General features: G+C 31.9%; 1 protein-coding gene across 3 annotated transcripts; it reads right to left on the bottom strand.

Annotated features, from left to right (window-relative positions):
- Window positions 1–2,174: 2,174 nt before the first annotated feature.
- LOC111876196 (uncharacterized) lies at window positions 2,175–9,455 on the bottom strand. Of its 3 annotated transcripts, none has more exons than XM_023872729.3 (7): window positions 8,970–9,450; window positions 8,493–8,550; window positions 8,212–8,292; window positions 6,674–6,709; window positions 2,920–3,159; window positions 2,714–2,855; window positions 2,175–2,581 (listed from the first exon to the last, which is right to left on the bottom strand). In XM_023872729.3, exons 1-7 carry the CDS (start codon window positions 9,152–9,154, stop codon window positions 2,358–2,360), a joined length of 966 nt encoding a protein of 321 aa, XP_023728497.1. In that variant the 5' UTR covers window positions 9,155–9,450; the 3' UTR covers window positions 2,175–2,357. The 3 variants fall into 3 exon arrangements, with proteins under 3 accessions (XP_023728497.1, XP_023728498.1, XP_023728499.1); XM_023872731.3 differs by having other exon boundaries at window positions 2,388–2,581; window positions 2,718–2,855; window positions 8,970–9,452; XM_023872730.3 differs by lacking the exon at window positions 6,674–6,709 and having other exon boundaries at window positions 8,970–9,455.
- Between the last annotated feature and the right edge of the window lie 9,311 nt (window positions 9,456–18,766).

Raw genomic sequence — 18,766 nt, 5'->3', positions numbered from 1 at the left:
AGTTCCCGAAACAAATAGGTATTATGCCTCTCCAGTTCGTTGTTTAAAGCAAAAAAAGGAATCCTCCTCCCCTTTTTATTATTCTCTCTTTTAAACAACTTAGCCCCTTTCTCTATTTTCCATTTTACCTTTCTAGAATATACATATGTAAGATTCTAGGTTGACTTGCATTATGAGTTATGAGTCACTAATTTTGAATCTGTATTCTTGACCCACACAATTATATAATGATGATAGTAAAATACTAAAATTAACTGAAAATTTTAATGACATACAAAATAGTCATGATAGCACACTCCACAGACTAATTAAGACAAACGGATATTAACTTTTGAGATCAACAACAAAACATTCTCCAAAGGTCCACATTTACAAGTTGGAAACTTTTTGAAAATTGCAAATGACAAGGACAATTTTTTGCAGTTACTCTTTTAGTTATAAGACATCTATGGACTAGGCTTTTTTAGACCAACTTTGTTGATCGGGCTGGCTTTTGGGGCCCAGTCTTCGAGCACCTCTCAAGACTATAAACCTTAAAATCTGATCTATGAAAAAGAAAATCAAAACTATAGTATATACCATTTATGCAATAAGAAAAAGGTACACATTTTTATGCATATGTACATTTCCTGTATAAAAATTTTAATCCGTTATTGTAAATGTACATTTTTACGGTGGGTGTGGGGGTGTGTGATGTCGTTGACATCTGATTTGGCATGCTTTGTTGGTGGCTAACATTGTCTTGTGTCCTTTCTTGTTGTTGGCGGTAAGGTGCCTACGACATGTTTTTTGCAATTCAAATTTGAGACTGTTAGACTTACATTTAATTGTTTTTTTTTTATTTATATTTACCACTATATATATACCAACCTTTCATCATTTTTACCACTACAAAATATCTATCTTTACATACCTTCTTTTCTAAACAATTCTCTCGTTCAAAATATCTTCCTACAACTCAAGAAAGAACCCAAACGTTGCCAACTTTTCCAACCCAAATTTCGGTTACAATATGTCATTACCTTATCGCCCATAATTTGATCAACTAATTTACTCTCCTAAAGTAATGTTTATAGGTGTTCCTGCCTATTGTTCACAATTCCAAGTTTCCACCAAACCTTAACTCATTTCCACAACAATTCTAATCCAATCCACCATCTCCAACACCCCCGACCGAAACCCAATTCCAGTTCCAATTCCAACCACCATCTCTAACACCCCCAAATGTAACCCAATTTGATTCCAAACCCGAACCCAAAGCTCAACTAAAAAGGAAAGGTAGGGTCGAAAGCAAAATACAGACTCAAGAAGAAGAAAAAGAATTAGCTAAGGTTTGGGTGGACATATCTAAAGATAGGGCCACAGGGAGCGACCAATCATGGGATCGGTTTTGGTTTCGTGTAATTGAGCAATTTTGTCGTTGTAAGAAACGCAATGGCACTTACCGGTCACAAGATCAATGTAACACAAAATGGGATAACATGAACAAACGTGTTACGCTTTGGAACGAAATTTACTCAAACTTTCATAACCAATAGGCTAGTGGGGAAAGCGAATCCACTTTGTTGAAAAAAACTCACCTGGAATTCGAATATGACATGTTAAGGCCTTTTAGATTCTTAAATGTTTGGGATGTTGTCAAAAAAGTATTAAGTGGAGGTCCATTATAGAAATGGACAAAATGTCCAAACCTTCAAAAAGAAGCAAAACTTGTTAGCATTCGACCTCACAAAAAATGTCATAAGTTGTCGATATCGATCTTAACGTTGACATTGAAGAAATATAAATGCCTCAAAGCAAAAATAATACGAAAAACGATATCTTCAGATTCGTCTATGGGTACTTGGTTGTCAAACCAATCCAATAGAATGGTGTCACAAATGGCACAATTAAGTTAGACTTTGGACAAGCATGTGATAGAAACCTCCCGAAATAACATTGTTAATGCAAGACGTGAGTAAGCGGTTTTGGTGGCCGAAGCGGCAATTAGGGCTAAATATAGTTTGTATGTTTTTAATCTACAAATTTATAACTTTTTCTAATTTTTATTATGTAATTTTAATTTCACGTTATTTTCTATTTTTAGTTTTTACTTATGTAATTTTCAGTCTTATGGTTAATCAAGACTTAAGTTTTATTTTAATTAATATTTATGTTTTTTATTATAAATAAAATAAATGTAACATTTTTTTTAATTTAGAAAAAATAGTTTGGATGACAAATACACCTTGCTCACAGCCAAAAAAAGGCAAGAATGTCAAAATCATAAGAACCAAAGTAAATAGTATACAAAACTCTATAACATACGCTTTTATGTATATGTAGATTTCAGGTTAAAACCCCAGGTTTGAAATCCATCACAGTCTCGATCTCTGGATGCATTGTATAGGATTGGAGTGTGAATGTCTCATGCCTAAAGATACCGGTTCCTCTAAATGGTGTAGCATTTCTGAGGAGGTGGAACCATTGGAGGGCCCACTACCATTACCATGTTCAGTTTTTTGTGAGTAAATAGATACAGCTTTTGTTAGGAGCTCGGTTACAGCATCCTTGTACTCTTCCGAATGATATCGATAGTGACCTGCAAGAGCATGATACATTTCTGAGTGACGTAGGGTTAAATCTCAGTGGATCCTAACAACTTAGTAAAAAGTAAAATCCCATGCAAATACATCCAAACAAATAATTATGTTGAGGAAACTGCAAGTATTACCTACATGAGCGGAGCTACTCCATTTTACAAAATTGACATCGCCACCAAGGCTTTGTAATTGCTGAGCAAAGTTGGAGATGGTTTGGTAAGGAGCAATATCGTCGTTTTCTGAGCAAAGTATTAGATATGGTGCTCCAATTCCCTACAATTTATTTTGAAAATAAGAAATGGAAAAAGGGGTTGATTGGTAAGAAATAGGAACTTACTATAGTTGAATACAAAGTGTGCCAATATTCTGCACGTTGGGATTCCCATCTCTCAGGGCACAAAGCATCTAGGCCAGATAAGATACCATTTGCAATCCATGTTAATATTATAGGAGGATGTGAGACTTTAAGAACGCTTGGGTGAAGAACAAATCGGGTGGCCAAATCTTTTACGAAATCGATAGGACATGAATCATACATATGTCCGGAAATACAATTTCTAATGACTTGATAATCCTCCTTCACCATAAAAAATCAAACATTTTTTCAGATGACAAATTAAAAAAACACTTATACTATCATCATTTTATCATATTTTATTAGTTAGCTCATTATACTTTTTTATAAGTTAAAAAAAAAAAAACACATTTTCCCCGATTTACCGCGACAAGGGCATTGTGTATATATATATATATATATATATATATATATATATATATATATATATATATATATATATATATATATATATATATATATATATATATATATGAGTAGGATCAAATGAGAACACCAAAAAGGTTGAGAACGCAAGAACAAAGTATATTCATTTGCGACTCCATGTATTCATTTGTGGAGAAATGATAAATTTGTACGCCTTTAATTTCAATTGAAGAGAAAAAGCATATTCATATTGATTGTGCGTAAAAATTATCATTTCTCCACAAATGAATACATAGAATTACGAATGAACTATTATTAAAGTAATAGTAAAAGAATAACGCTTTGGTGACTAAATCAAAAAATAATAAAAGTACATTGTGTTTTTCTATCTTTTGGTCTTTTTCAAAACTATGTAACTTAGGAAGATGGTGAAAATAAAAAATTGTGTTTGTTGTATGTTGCCTTTCAAAAACTCGTGGCTTGATGATAGGAATCTAGAAGGCCCAATACTATTAAAGCAAGAGTTATATCTAGAAGGCCCAATAAGGGGTAAAACAGTAAATTCATCTAGGTTGGTTAGGATTATAATAAATAGGGAGAAATGTCACAGTATGGGGATGTCTGATGTCGAGAAATTTGATAGTGTTTGTATTGGCTCTTAAGCTTTCGGCTGAGAGAGAGGGAGATTCCCTGGGCAATCTTTTAGATTGTGTTAATCGTGTAATCAATTAGTTAATTTCATCTTCTTCTTCTTTTCGATTTTCTCTGTTTGATCCTATTTCATCAAACCCTAATTTATGTTCTTCATCATTGGTCCGACCTGCCCTTGACCTGCTACATTCTACCATATGAGGATGGTTCAGCCAACAATTGAGACTCGATCTAAGGATTTACGTTTAGATGATCATGCGGAACAGATTTTGAAGATTAAAGCTACTATGAATGAGATTCGCACAATTCGGGATCGTGAACGAGAAGAAGAACGTGAATTCCAAAAAGCAATGCTGACTTGGATGAAGCAACAGGATCCTGAGTTTTTCTCTGATGTTAGCAATTTTCCAGATTCGATTGTGAAGTTACTAGAACCGGTGGTTGATGATGCTTCTAGGATAAGTTGTCGGCAGCTCCAATGGTTTTGGATGAGGTCGATCATGAATGTAGCGACACATCGCCAGAAGATGAAATATTATCGGTGGTTTATGTATCGGAATTGGAATCCAAAACACCACCGCCGTTTCTACAACCACCTCTATCATTAACAACGGTTGAAGAGACGTCTGACATGGCTAGCGATTTTCAATCTTATCTTCCTTCCGATGCAATTCCAGTTGAGCTGATGGATTTGCCCTATGTGGATAAGAACATCAAGCTACTCGAGTTCTATGGATTCAACCCTCAGCAGAAGGCAAAATTGTATTTCAACATTCACGGTAATCCTTTTCTTCATCGTATTACCCAAATGTCTGAATCAATCACAAGGGATGGATTTCAATTTGACGTGTTACAACGTTGTAACGGTTTTGAAATCCAACATTTATATAAACCTTCGTTTCAAGGAAATCCCATTAAAGTGTCTCTTACATCACGACCATCTGGAAGTGATTTCCTAGTAGCGGTTCAGTTCCTTAAGTGTAACGATCTAGGTGTTCGACCTCTTCCACATACAGAATGGGGAGAACGAAGGAAAAAAAGGTACAATCTAGTCAATGGGGTCATATTGGATAAGAAATGGAAACAAGTTAAACACTATATGGAAGAAATACAATGCAACATGGTAGTAATGAAAGGGTCAGAACCAAAAGGTCGTAGACTCAATCTGGGACAATCTGATGACCCTCAAATACCCTTCTTTTCCAAAGTTTCCTCACCAGGGTTAATCAAATCACAAAACAAGATACCCAACAAACTAAATAATCCTCATACCCCAATGCATTCATGTGGTGATGGAATTATACCCCTTTCGCTAGTACTAGACTCGTATTCCAAACATTGTGATCAAGGTACTTATAATTTTGGTATAAGTGTAGTTTCTTTAGATTCAAGCTTTGTGGCAGAAGGTGAATTATGGGTTGTTTATACAAGGATGTTAAAAGATGGGTTAAATTCTACAGATAAATTCTATAAAGAAACTCAGGAGATTCAACTTTCAAAATTCAATGAAACTTGTAATTGGTCTCTAATGGCAAAAATGATGAGGAAGAAAACATCTGAGGCTGCTCGACTGTTGTTCCAGAAGCCCAGAATTCTTGATCGTCTTATCACCGAAGGCTTATTGGTTATACTACTACAAAGCATATTTCGTACAAGTCGCACTCTGCCAAGTTGTGTTGGAATTAACATCAAGCCAGGAGACGACCATAAGGTCTTTATTGATCAGCAATGGATGTACCTGAAAGCCTGGGTAATTAACTATGAATATATTTTGGATGCATGGATATGTGATGAGGGACGTTTAGACATGGTCTTAGGAAGGGTTTGGCTCAAAACCCCGTGTGAGGTTGATCAAATCAAGGACAAGTTAGCGATATGCTTGAGGTGTCAAAGAGTGTTGGCTCATCCTCAAGGGCAAGTTTGGATAGTAGTGGGATCAGTAAGTCATCATCTTAGGGATCAGCTCCGTTGGTGGCCAAATGGAATTGTTTGGGCTAAGTTTTGGTATGCTTCCAACTTCAGGGGGTCTGGGAAGCTTACATCTGAGACTATGTATGGTCGAAAACCACCAATGGAGAATCATTGTGTACTGAAAGCAATGAGTTCTCTCGTTGAACAAGTTTTGCTATTAGAACAGGAATTGAGTGCTTCGGATTGGAGGATCCCCATTGCTATACTTGTTATATGTTCAATCATTACTTACTGGAAAAAGATTGAATGGTGGTTAATCCTGTGGATAGGGCACACAGCTGAGAAGGCCACAGTGGAGGAAGCATGGGCAATTGAGAGCCAATTTCTTAACACAAGTCTTGAGGACAAGACTTTTTTGATGGCAGGAGTAATGATAGGAATCTAGAAGGCCCAATACTATTAAAGCAAGAGTTATATCTAAAAGGCCCAATAAGGGGTAAAACAGTAAATTCATCTAGGTTGGTTAGGATTATAATAAATAGGGAGAAATGTCACATATGGGGATGTCAAGAAATTTGATAGTGTTTGTATTGGCTCTTAAGCTTTCGGCTGAGAGAGAGGGAGATTCCCTGGGCAATCTTTTAGATTGTGTTAATCGTGTAATCAATTAGTTAATTTCATCTTCTTCTTCTTTTTGATCTTTCTCTGTTTGATCCTATTTCATCAAACCCTAATTTCTGTTCTTCATCACTTGATCAATCATATTAAAAACATGATACAAAGGAAATAATAAGAATAAAGACCATACCAGATTTCCATGAGTATCACACTTTGAGTCGATTATCTGTACCAAGAAGATGTCAAGTAAATCATCACCAAGAAGCCTTCCTTTCGGTTAAATACCATAAAGACAAATGTTATACAATTCTCTCTCGATTAAATGTTGTATAATAACTTTAATGAACGTATCCCAAATATATCGACCTCTATTCCGGAATCACTGACTAGTAAAAACTTTGGCTAGAAATTAATATTGTGCATCGATCATGGAAGGGATACTGACACATTAACCTCACAAACTATTTCGAATTTGCTCATTCAGTCCCAAAACTTTTTTTGGTGTTTTCAGGGGCATAAAGTAGATGTTCATCTGCTTTTTGGTCTCTGCTGCTACCTGATATAGCAGGTTTTATAAGCCACATCAGTTTTGTCTTATGTTTTTTATTCGAAACAATTACTTAAAAGTCAACATGTGTCACTGGACTACACCGCACTATGCGTTTCCTCATTTTTCAAATGATCCGAGATCGAGATCAGAGATGCTTGTCATTGCTCAAAGACTAATGCAAATCACAATGAAATGTCTCGAGAAACAGTTTCATCTAATCTTATTAGATAATCGTGAGTACTTGGAGCCTAGATTTGTTTCTAGTCTCACATCCAACCTTACTGTTCTTCTCACGTCAACAAGTCGGACACAATTTTCGTGATGATGGAGTTGTAAAATTCGATTCAATTCTCCGGCTAGAACTCGTTTCAATTATCTGGCCAGAAATCACCGTTAGGGTTGGTGAAGGAGATGAATTAGAAGAAGTTGCAATGGGTAAATCTTAATTTTGACTTTTAAGTTTGACTATTTGGTTGAAATCTATTATATTAGGTAGGTTGCTATGCTATGCATAGCAGGTACCGAATAAAGAGGTAGACATCTACTTTATTTCCCCATAAACCACCAAAAAAAATTGAGACTCAATGAACAAATTTGAAATAGTTTGTGGGGCTAATGTGTAATTTCCCCGTCATGGAATACACAAAAAGATTTTGCCCGGACAATTTTGAATAAAATATTCCCAAGTTCGTTAACCATGCATCCAATGGCAGATCAATAATGAAATCTAATCGGAGTCCATTACTCATAAAAAATATATAACAGTATAAAATTATAAAAATTTATAAGTATTTTTGGATATTATTAGTAAAAAGATGTCTGCAATAGCTATTTAATGTAAAAGTGGATGTTAAAGAGGAGATTTTTGAAGTAAAAATATAAATATTTTTAAGGGATTTTTAGTAATAAATATGATGGGACCCACTTTCAAGTGTGGTTCATACACCCCACTAAAAAGGGCACCATCGTTCCTCATACACTTGGTAAAATGGAAGAAAAAAAAACAAAAACCATTAGGACTTAACGGAAAACCACATTTATTCAACGACATTTTCTATAAAATAAAAACCTGATTAAGTCATTTCCCTATTAAATCCATTAAATAAAAAAATGCACCTTATCATCGTAACTAATTCTTTATAAAAAAAATGATATACACAAATACACGGAATATTTACCTGCAAAACTTTGTACATACAAGTTAGGGGGCCACCAGAGAAAGACGCAAAGACAACCGGGCATGGCCTTTCTTTTAGCTCCTTCATATACAAAACAACAAAATTTTGTATAAAGCCTATAAATATATTTTATCATACAAAAAGAAATCATAACTAATCAAGAAAAGGACATACAAGCAGTGAATATTTCCAAATATTGTGATATTGTCTACAAACTCAAGGAGGATATAATTGGCCATAGAACATAGGCACAACAAGTGGTCAGAAGTTATGAAACTTACCTTAATAAGCTCATTTAGAAGGTCCAATGCCAAAGGAATAGCCTTATCAGGGAAGAACCTGTGATCCAATCAATTGCAACATCTTTTACAATCACTCAAAAACCAAAAGTCAAACCTTTAGATGAAAGCAATTCCTTTTAGTAAAAAATAGCTCCATGACTTAATATAAGAAATTTGCCACTTGTAAGATTTGTATAGATTTCAATTTTTAATCATATTTTCTCCAGAAAAGTCTTCCAATTCACGTCAACAAATGGAAATCAAATCGGTTGATGTCAAAAGTCAAAGTGTAAATTATGTAACAATTGGAGTAGTTATTAAGAGCATCTCTTTTGGTAAAATTATGATACGACTGAAGATTATTCTTTCCACAAAACTAAAACTCGAAAACGGGAATAACACCAGATGAAATGATATGAAGAATAGAGTTTATAAAAGAAACTAGTGAATGAGGGTTGGAGAATGGAGAAGACATACATATTAAGAAATTGGGAATGGCATACAAGGGAATCCCAACCAAGAGAGGAGTAAAGATGAACATGTTTCTTCAAATTCTTCTCTTCACTTGACATCCATGCGAATACAACCACTATTCCTCTTCTTCTTTCTTCCTCTCCTCCTCTTCGCTTCCCCCAGTAGAATCTTCCCCCAAATCCCCGCATTCTCTCTCGCTGTTTTTAACTCAGAAAATAAGTTTACAGATAAAATTGCACAATCATACTAACAAGCAACAATTGCAGCACATTCCTCCAACAGAGAGAGAGAGAGAGAGAGAGAGAGAGAGAGAGAGAGAGATGATTGTTAATATTTAGGTTACTCCTCCTGTATATCTCCACCCCGGAGATAGTGTAGGTTTCTATTCGATGATGATGAGTTGCATATATAAAGAAGGAAAATGTTGAGGTTGATGCGACGATTTCTATAGGATGACGATGTTTCATGACGATGAGTTCTAGATATAAGATATATAAATAACGTCACGAGTTCTAGATATAGAAAAAGGGTAATTTCTTTGGCACTTCATCACAAGTTCACAACATCTTTTGACTCTTTGTACATCATAATCAACGCTCCACTAAGTTATTATTGACTCTTTGTACATCATAATCAATGCTCCATTTAGTTATTATTAGATATAAATATACATTTAAATTATTTTTATTTTACACCTATATACATTTACTTTTTGTTTTAACAACTATGTAAACAACAATTTTTCTCAATATACAACAATTTATGTTTTATAAAATTGTACAATACAATATTTAAAAACACAAATTATCATGAATGGATAAAAATTGTTATGTACAAATTAACTCCATTGTCAAAACAACGTGACAATGCTAATTCTCAACAATTTGAATTATTTTTATTGTTGTGTTTAATGTATTTGACAGTAAATAACAAAATTATCAAATAATATGAAATTAGGGTTTTCCCGCCGCGCATTGCGGCGTCAGCTATGAATTTAAAAAGTAGTAGAAAGCAAGTAGTTATATGTTGAAAATAAACGAAAATATAGTTTCTGTTTCTATGAAAATATGTAATCTCGAATTTATATTGACAGATAAGTTTTTTTTTAATTAATGAACGAAAACTTTAAATTTACACAAAATATTTAATACCTCGAATTTATATTGATACATACATAAAAATAAGCATTTAAAATTATTATTTTTTAAGTTAACAAACGAAAATTATTTAAAAAAATCATATTATATATACTATGGAAGATAAACACGAAAGTTTAAAAAATGAAAAGGAACAACGTTATATTTTACAAGTTCAAAGTCAAAATGGTTAAAATGACATTTTAAAAAGTAGAATATTTAAAATATCATTTTAAAAATAGATGAGTGCAAATTATCGAAACATTAAGTACTTTTTTAATAAGAAAAAATATATAATAAAATTGAATTTTATATAAAAGAAAATATAATTGAGTAAAAAGTTTAGAGTCACTTTGTTCTTTCTTTTTATCGTTTTTCTTTTTCTTAGTTGATATTAATGTAGAATTTTTATTTGATTTTGATTGAATTTGAATTTGTTGTTTACTTATCTTTATATGTTTTTATAATTTATTATTATCTCTAATATTTAATATTTTATACAAATTTTGATATATAATTAACATTGATATATTTTTATTTATAACTCAGTATAATTTCTAAATTTTAATGTAAAATGATTGATATTTATTGATTAAAATATCCGGCCTCAGAACCTAGATTTATTTATACAATTAGAAATTTGATATTCCTAGACGTCGCTTCCAACGTATTAAATTTTTTGATCTCATAAACTGTATTTATTTTTATCATAATAAATTAGATTTTTTATAAGTCATTTCTATAAAATATGTAAATTAATTTTTTAGAACAAGGATAAAGTAACCTTGATGTGTTCGTGAATGCTAATTTGAAAACAAACGGTTATGTGATTGTTAATACATATAATCAGCCAAGTCTAGTATTATCCGGTTTTGTTCATGTACCAAGCGTTATCTAAAGGTTTTACGTCTACTAACTTGGATGAAAATGTATACAGATGGTTACGTGTGTGCTAATATAGATACAGAATGTCGTGTATATAGTAACTTGGCTGAAATTGTATCAGATGCAGAACTTTTAATCTTCAAATTAACAAACATAAAACAATTTGTGATACGAATTTAATAGATGTGGAACATTCGGTATCTAAAATAACATTAACAGAAAAATATGAGAATATTTTTTCTATGAGATTAACCCTTATCAACAACATCTATTTAACAAATTTACTTTTTTTTTTAAATGGAAATATTTGTTTGTCCTATTGTGATACTTTTTAAAGTAAGATAACCATTTTACTGTTTTTTTATAAACCTAAAAAACAAAGTAAAAACTAAATTTATTATTGAAAATTTTCATTGTGTTCACAACTTTTTTTGCAATCTAAAATTTGTTTAGTTAAGATAAAATTTATATGTATGTGGAATAAAAGTAAAATGTAGTAGTTATATAATAATAATAATAATAAAAATAATAATAATAATAATAATAATAGTAAATTGATAAATAGTTAAATCTTATCTAATAAATAAATGTTTTTTTGCCACTTGTTACATTTTATGGTTATTTAAATTCATTTTTTTTCTAATTGTCATTTTATTTTAATTTAATAATTGCAATAAATATAGTAATAAATAGATACTCCCTCCGTCCCAATATTATTGTCACAGACAAAAAACACACAAATTAAGAAAAACATTAATTACCATTAACTTTATTTAATAAAATAACAGTTTTGTCTTTGCTTTGCATTTAATGTTCCATTAAATGCTTAGTTGGTTAAGTTATAATGAGGAAGTATTTTGGTAAAAATACTATTTATTTTTAGAAGTTGACTATTATTTTGGAACAAACCAAAAAGGAAAGATGGACTATAATTTTGGGACGGATGGAGTATTAATTTCACTAATAAACTTATCTTTTAATTTCAAAATTTCCAAAATTAAAGCTCATTAGTTTCTTTTTTTTTTATTTAAATTATTTGTTTAAATTTAAAAGATTAAAAACATTTTCATTATAATAAATCATTTTTTAATTAACTCATCTAATACATGAGTTTCACAACAACTAGTAAGAAATATAAATTAGATTAAAAAGCTAAGTATTCTTTTATTTTGTTAATTTTTTTATAACAAAACAAATTATATTAAAAAAATATCAACGGAAAAATGGACCAAAACAAAGTATATAAAACAGAATAATGCAAGAAATAGAGATTGAGAATGAAACTATGAAACTAATTCAAAGCATCCACTAAGGGCAAATTGGTCAACACATGGACCAAAGACCAGCAACAAAGACTCCACCGATGAATATTGCGGACGGAAAAAGAAAAAAAAAGTCTTCATGCTTTACAAAGACCAAGTCAATCACACGAATTTGCAGTGTCAATAGGAGTACGCAACTATTATTCTACACTCCTTGGAATTATATATAACTTTCGGTTATTACTTTCATTCATCAAAAGTTTAATTTAAACCTTTGTTATATTAATATAGGGAAAATGACTTAAAAAGGTAATGAAGTTTAAAAAATGTACAAAAAAAACTATTGTTTTTTTAGTACACAAAATATCATTAAAGTATATTTTGTATACACAAAATATCAACGAAGTACACATGTGTTCAAATAAAACCTTGTGAGTAACCGGTTACTGCAGGTAACGGAAAAATGTCTTAAAAAGGTAACAAAGTTTCAAAAATGTTTAAAAAATACCATTATATTTTAGTATAAAAAATACCATTGAAATTTCCAAAACGTTAAAAAAAAAAACATTGTTGTATTTTCAGAGTACCTTTTGTTAACTTCGTTGTTTCCGAATTATATAGAACACAGTCATCGGAGATTAGTCACCATCGCATCAGTTCAACACCAGTTGTATACTCTCTTTCATTCCATCACTCGATCAGTTTGTATCTAAATCCATATTTAGGAATTCTCATGACATAACGTCACACTCGTTTCTCTTTTGTGTCTCTCTTGTGTCGCAACACGAATGAACGGCTAACATTGATGTATAATATGTGCATCTATATAACGTATATATGTTTTAGGTTTGAGGCATATAATGTGATCGGGAAACAAGAATGTTTAACTAATGTTATTACTCACTTACTTCTCTTGTTATCACAAGAACGATCGAGCGAAGGAATGAAAGAGATTTGCACAATTGTTGTGAACTAATATGACGGTTCATGATTTCCGGTGATTGTGTTCTACATAATCCGACAACAACACAGTTAACAAAAAGTGTGATGTTTTTTAAACATTTTGGAAACTTCGTTACACTTTTAAGTGATTTTTTCGTTTACCTAAAATATCTGGTTACCACAATGTTTTAGTTGAACACATGTGTATTTCGTTGGTATTCTGTGTACAAATTACATTAATGGTATTTTTTATACTAAAAACACATCAATGGTATTTTTTGAACATTTGAAAACCGGATAACCTACAATAGCCGGTAAAATGGTATTTTATATACTAAAAAGACATTAGTTTTTTTATTGTATATTTTTGAAACTTCCTTACATTTTTAAGTCATTTTCCTATTAATATACTCATTTGAATTCTCTTTTAGCTTTTGATATATATAATGCTTCATATTTATATGCATGTGTCGTTGTCATTATTTTATCTCTCCCAACGTTTTAATGTAAATTGTGTTATTATATTGTTGATATCTATCACAATACATTTTTTTGAATTCTATACTTATATTTGTTTATATTAGTCAATAAATATACAAAATTACCTTAAATGGGGCTATAAACGGGCAGAGCTATCAATTCTCGATACAACTCACGGCACGACCCCGACATGACACGAAATAAATGGGTTTGAGTTGAATTTTTCAACCTGCCACCCGCCAACCCGTTTATTAAACGGGTCATATATGAGTTTCTCAAAAAATAAACAGGTTGACCCGTCAATCTGTTTATAATTTTAATAAAAAAAATTATTTTATTTTTAAATATATTTATGTATCAAATATTAATATTGAATAAGTATTATTTAATATATACTATTGATTAATAGACCATTTGATTGTTTTGACATTTTGACTCGTGGTATATGGCCTAAGGTCGTAAGTCGTAACCGGCTAAATTTGTAACCAATTTGCCCATTTGCCCTAAATAATAATTCAAAATCAACTCGCGTATGAGCGTATCTCCCTCTTCCAGACTTCTAGTCTCCCGGTCTCCCACAATTTCACTCTCCCCTCTGTTACTCTATTTTCGAAATCGTCTTGGAGAATTGACTTTGTTTTTTGGGAGAAAAAAATGGGAATTGTGGCTATTATTTTAGCATCTGAATTATCTATGTTAGTATTAATGTTTAGTTTGAACATGTTTCTATGAATGTTTTTAATTTTCATTTGGATGTTTAAGACTTAAGTGTCTAAAATTCGGATATGTTTGCATCAACCATCAAGAATTTATTATGTTTAATTGTCAATTTTATTTATGGAATCTAACCTACGAACCCGCCAACCTGTTACCCCGTATAAATAAATGGGTTGACGGGTCGTATATGGGTTTATGTTCCGAACCCGCCAACCCGTGACTTGTATATTTAAATGGGTCGTGTTTAGGTTGACATATTTTGACCCACCAACCCGAACACAACACGATTGTCAAACCTATAAACAGGTTTATATAACGAATTCTTTCATGATGAAACCGAAAAATACATCATTCAAAACTAGTTTCATAGCACATGGGTCCGTAAACAAAATATAAATCTAGTATTTTTTTTCTATTTAAAACTGTAAGGGCAAAACGCAGAATAAAAAAAATTATCTATCAGCATTCAGAAAAAACTCTTATATTTTGTTTGTATCTAGAAAAACTCTTATATTTTCAGTTACCTTTCACATTAACCCAAACTATCTAGGTTTTTTTTATAAAAATCTATCGAATAGTCTTTATGTTTAAAGCTCATAAACGATTTATTTCTTATCTTTTTTACTTAATTAAGTCTCAAAAACATCAATTATATTCATTTTGACATTTTTTACTGGTAAACAATTGGTCACCAACATAATATAATGACTTTTTTCATAAATATATCCAAAATATAAGGATTTTTTTTAATATATTATTTTAGTTTTTTTAATATTAGTTTATTATCTTAACATTTTTTTGTCTAACTGATTGTATCCATACATTAATCTTATGATTTTTTTTCTTTAATAGATATTATATGTTATGAAAATATATTTTTTTCTTCTAAAAATAATCGTTTTTATATTGTTTCTGTTTAACGGATTGTATTATTTTACATGAATCTTATAACGTTTTCTTTGTCTGATTGATAATATCTATTATGAATTTTTTTTTCTTCTAAAAATAATTGTGTTTTATAATATCTGTGTCTAACATATTGATATGTAACATTCGTCTTGTGGTATTTTCTTTATCTAATAGAAAATATCTATTATGAAAATATTTTTTGGTATTTTTTTTATCTAATATGAAAATATTTTTTTGCTTCTAAAAATAGTTGTTTATAATATTTATGTCTAACTAATCTTATGATGTTTTTTTTTTCTCTGATAGATAATGTCTATTATGAAATATTTAGTTTTCTTCTAAAAATTAATAATTTTTATAATAAAAGTCTATCAAATTGCTATCTAACCTTAATTTTATGGTATGCTTTTTGTCTGACATTAAATATCTATTAAGAAAAGAGTTTTTTTTTCTAAAAAAACTGTTTTTTTTGGATTAATGTAAGATAACAATCTGTTATATAGAAATATTATAAAAAAGATTATATTTTGAAGCAAAAAAACTATTTCATAATATAAATTATCAACAAAGTATATATATATATATATATATATATATATATATATATATATATATATATATATATATATATATATATATATAGTTAGTTAGTTAGTTAGGTTCAAATGTTTCTAGCAACTATTGTGTGCATGAATGTACCAATAGGAATTTAGGAATAATTTAATCATTAAATAAATTAATAAGACCTTTATCTTCTGCTCCGCTTCTTCACAACCTGTGACATCCCCAATTTCACGGCTAGAAAAGACCGATTTGTTTATACTTTGTTTCTAAAATCAGAGTAATTGTTTAAAGAAAACTGTTGCGGAATTTGTTCCCAAAAACAAAAATATGATAACCATTTATCAAAAAATTTCTCAAAGAGAAATGTATTTTCATTAAATAACAAAATCTCGGGATGTCATGTTCCGATACAGACCAAAAGCTTAAACAGTATAAAACAGACCTTACAACAGTCATTTAAAACTACTGATCTATAATCCAAAATCACTCGTCAAGTCCACCAACTTATACTCTTGTGTCATTACCTATAATGCAAAGAAAACTGAGTGGGTCAGGCTTGGGAGCCTAGTGAGCATATAGGGTTTTCAACCCACAATAATACATTTATTATTCAATCATCAAACAATCAACCCAAATACCCATCCCCATATCTCCTTTATTTCTTAAGGGTTTACCCTAAGAACCAATTATCCTTCATTCATTCATTCCTAAGGATTTACCTAAGGAATTGGCACGAAGTCCATTGCTGCCAAAGTTTATCTATCAGGTACTAAATCCATAGCTATCAGGTGCTAACTCCATAGTCACCAAGGTTTACTCAACATGCACGAAATCACATCGTCACCAAGGTTTATCAAATAGGCACGAAGTCGCATCGTCACTAAGGCTTACTCAAATAGGCATGAAGTCGCATCGTCACCAAGGTTTATCAAATAAGCACGAATTCGCATTATCACCAAGGCTTACTCAATAGGCACTACGTCTTATAGTCGCCATTATTTCATCTACCCAACATATCTGTAGATATAAAATACATATACAGTTTAAATCATTTAACACCCGTATAAAAACATCAATTCCAAGCCCATCTCAAATAGACAAATAATATATAACACATAGCACGTATTTCATAGCTAATACTTTATATTTATGTGTTAGAAGAAAGTGACTACACACTCACTTGATCAGAAGATGATCGGACAACACTACGGCTTGTAGAAGTAGTATTCTTCGGTAGATCTCGAAGATCTTCACAAAAATTGGCTTCTCGCGGGCAGAGCTTCGGCTCGGGAATTGCACTTCTCGGGATCTTCGGGGCTTCGGGATTTGCTTCGGGACTCGGGATTACTACCGGGGCTTCAGGATATTTCTTGCACGAAAAACGAGGTAAAACGGGAAAGAGAGAGAGAAGAGAAAATGAGCAAAGGAATCGGCTGCCCTCGCATGCCTTTTATAGGGCTGGAACCCTCGCATTACGCTGGGCGTAATGCTCATGGGGCGTAGCGACCAAAAACGACATCGCTTACGTATGCGAGGCACTCGAGTCCGAGGGGTTCATGCACCGGGGTACGCTGGGCATACGCCAGTACGCTGGGCGTACTTCGGATAAGATCAATGACTCATTCGGATATACATCCGAATTAAAGATTAAAAATATATTTGAATTATTTAATAAACTTCAAAAATTCATATCTTCCTCATAAGAACTCCGTCTTCGACGTTCTTTATATCCACACGTAGGTGAGACTACGTTCTACAACTTTTGTTTAGACTCCGTCGGCTAATTTTGAATTTATTTTTATTATTTATTTTTAGTAGGCCGGGACATGAAAACTCTGTTATAAATTCATAACTTCTTCATTTGACGTCCGTTTTTGTCTGTCTTTTTATCGTTGCAATACTATCAGCGAGATCTTCGATTCTCGTTTAGATTGTTTCGACCAACAATCACTCGATCTCGAATTCGAGTTTCGGGTTGCATACTGTTAAGCTGAAACTTAGAAAAATCATAACTTCCTCATACGAAGTCAGATTTGGACGTTCTTTTTATGCACGCTCTCGGTTTAACGTATTCTACGACTTTCATTTAGATTGCTAAGGCCAAATCTTGCTCTATCTTAAATTCACTATTTACGTCGCGCTGTGTCGTATCGGTTCTGTCGCGAAACTTCGACAAGTCATAACTTCTTCGTTATAACTCGGATTTCGGCGTTCTTTATATGTATGGAATCCTTGTAACATACACTACAACTTAGTTAGGATTATTCATTCTAAATAATATTCTATCAAAAAGTCATTTTTGACGGTTATCGTCTCAAAATTGACTAGCCCTAATCTACGGGTGTTACACTTATCTCCCCCTTAGGATGATTACGTCCCGGAATCATCAACGACAATAGGGCTTGTAAAATGGTTCCAATCTTCTGACTTAAGTCGGATGTTACATCGAACTTGGTCCTCTGGACCATGTAACAAACTCATCATAGTTGGACTCAATTTGACATGACCACTAGGGTCGGAATAACAAATAATCTCTTTAGTCATTACCGAAACAATGGTAATGACATACTAGAATAAAAACGACTCCAATCACTGGCTTCTTGGTAACCTTGTGACTTTCCATGATCCAAGCGTGAGTCATGTGCTTCCAGTAGTATAGTTCTCGACTACTATTCACACCTACTCATACTCGTCCCAAGTATTGTCTCGCAGTCAACCAAGTCACCATACATAAATCATATAATCATTCAACACATCGGATAACAAAACCAGGGTTTATATTATTTCTTGAAACTATTACACAAAAGTTCAAGTTCACCCTATACTATGCCTCTAACAGGCTATGCTTCCTGATACAGACTTTATATATTGATATGAAGTCTTCATCTTTTAATCCTCCCATTGT

The sequence above is a fragment of the Lactuca sativa genome, chromosome 1 (assembly GCF_002870075.4).
Source record: "Lactuca sativa cultivar Salinas chromosome 1, Lsat_Salinas_v11, whole genome shotgun sequence".
NCBI classification, from domain to species: domain Eukaryota; kingdom Viridiplantae; phylum Streptophyta; class Magnoliopsida; order Asterales; family Asteraceae; genus Lactuca; species Lactuca sativa.
The sequence above is the reverse complement of the archived record's forward strand: the minus strand, read 5'-3'. Positions and strand labels throughout refer to the sequence as shown.

Coding starts and splice junctions, on each gene's coding strand:
- LOC111876196 (XM_023872729.3), bottom strand. CDS start 9,154: ATGCGGGGATTTGGGGGAAGATTCTACTGGGGGAAGCGAAGAGGAGGA. Junction 6,710..8,211: donor GTATGTACAAAGTTTTGCAG/GTAAATATTCCG, acceptor TTCTTGGTACAG/ATAATCGACTCAAAGTGTGA. Junction 3,160..6,673: donor GTGATACTCATGGAAATCTG/GTATGGTCTTTA, acceptor TTTATGGTGAAG/GAGGATTATCAAGTCATTAG.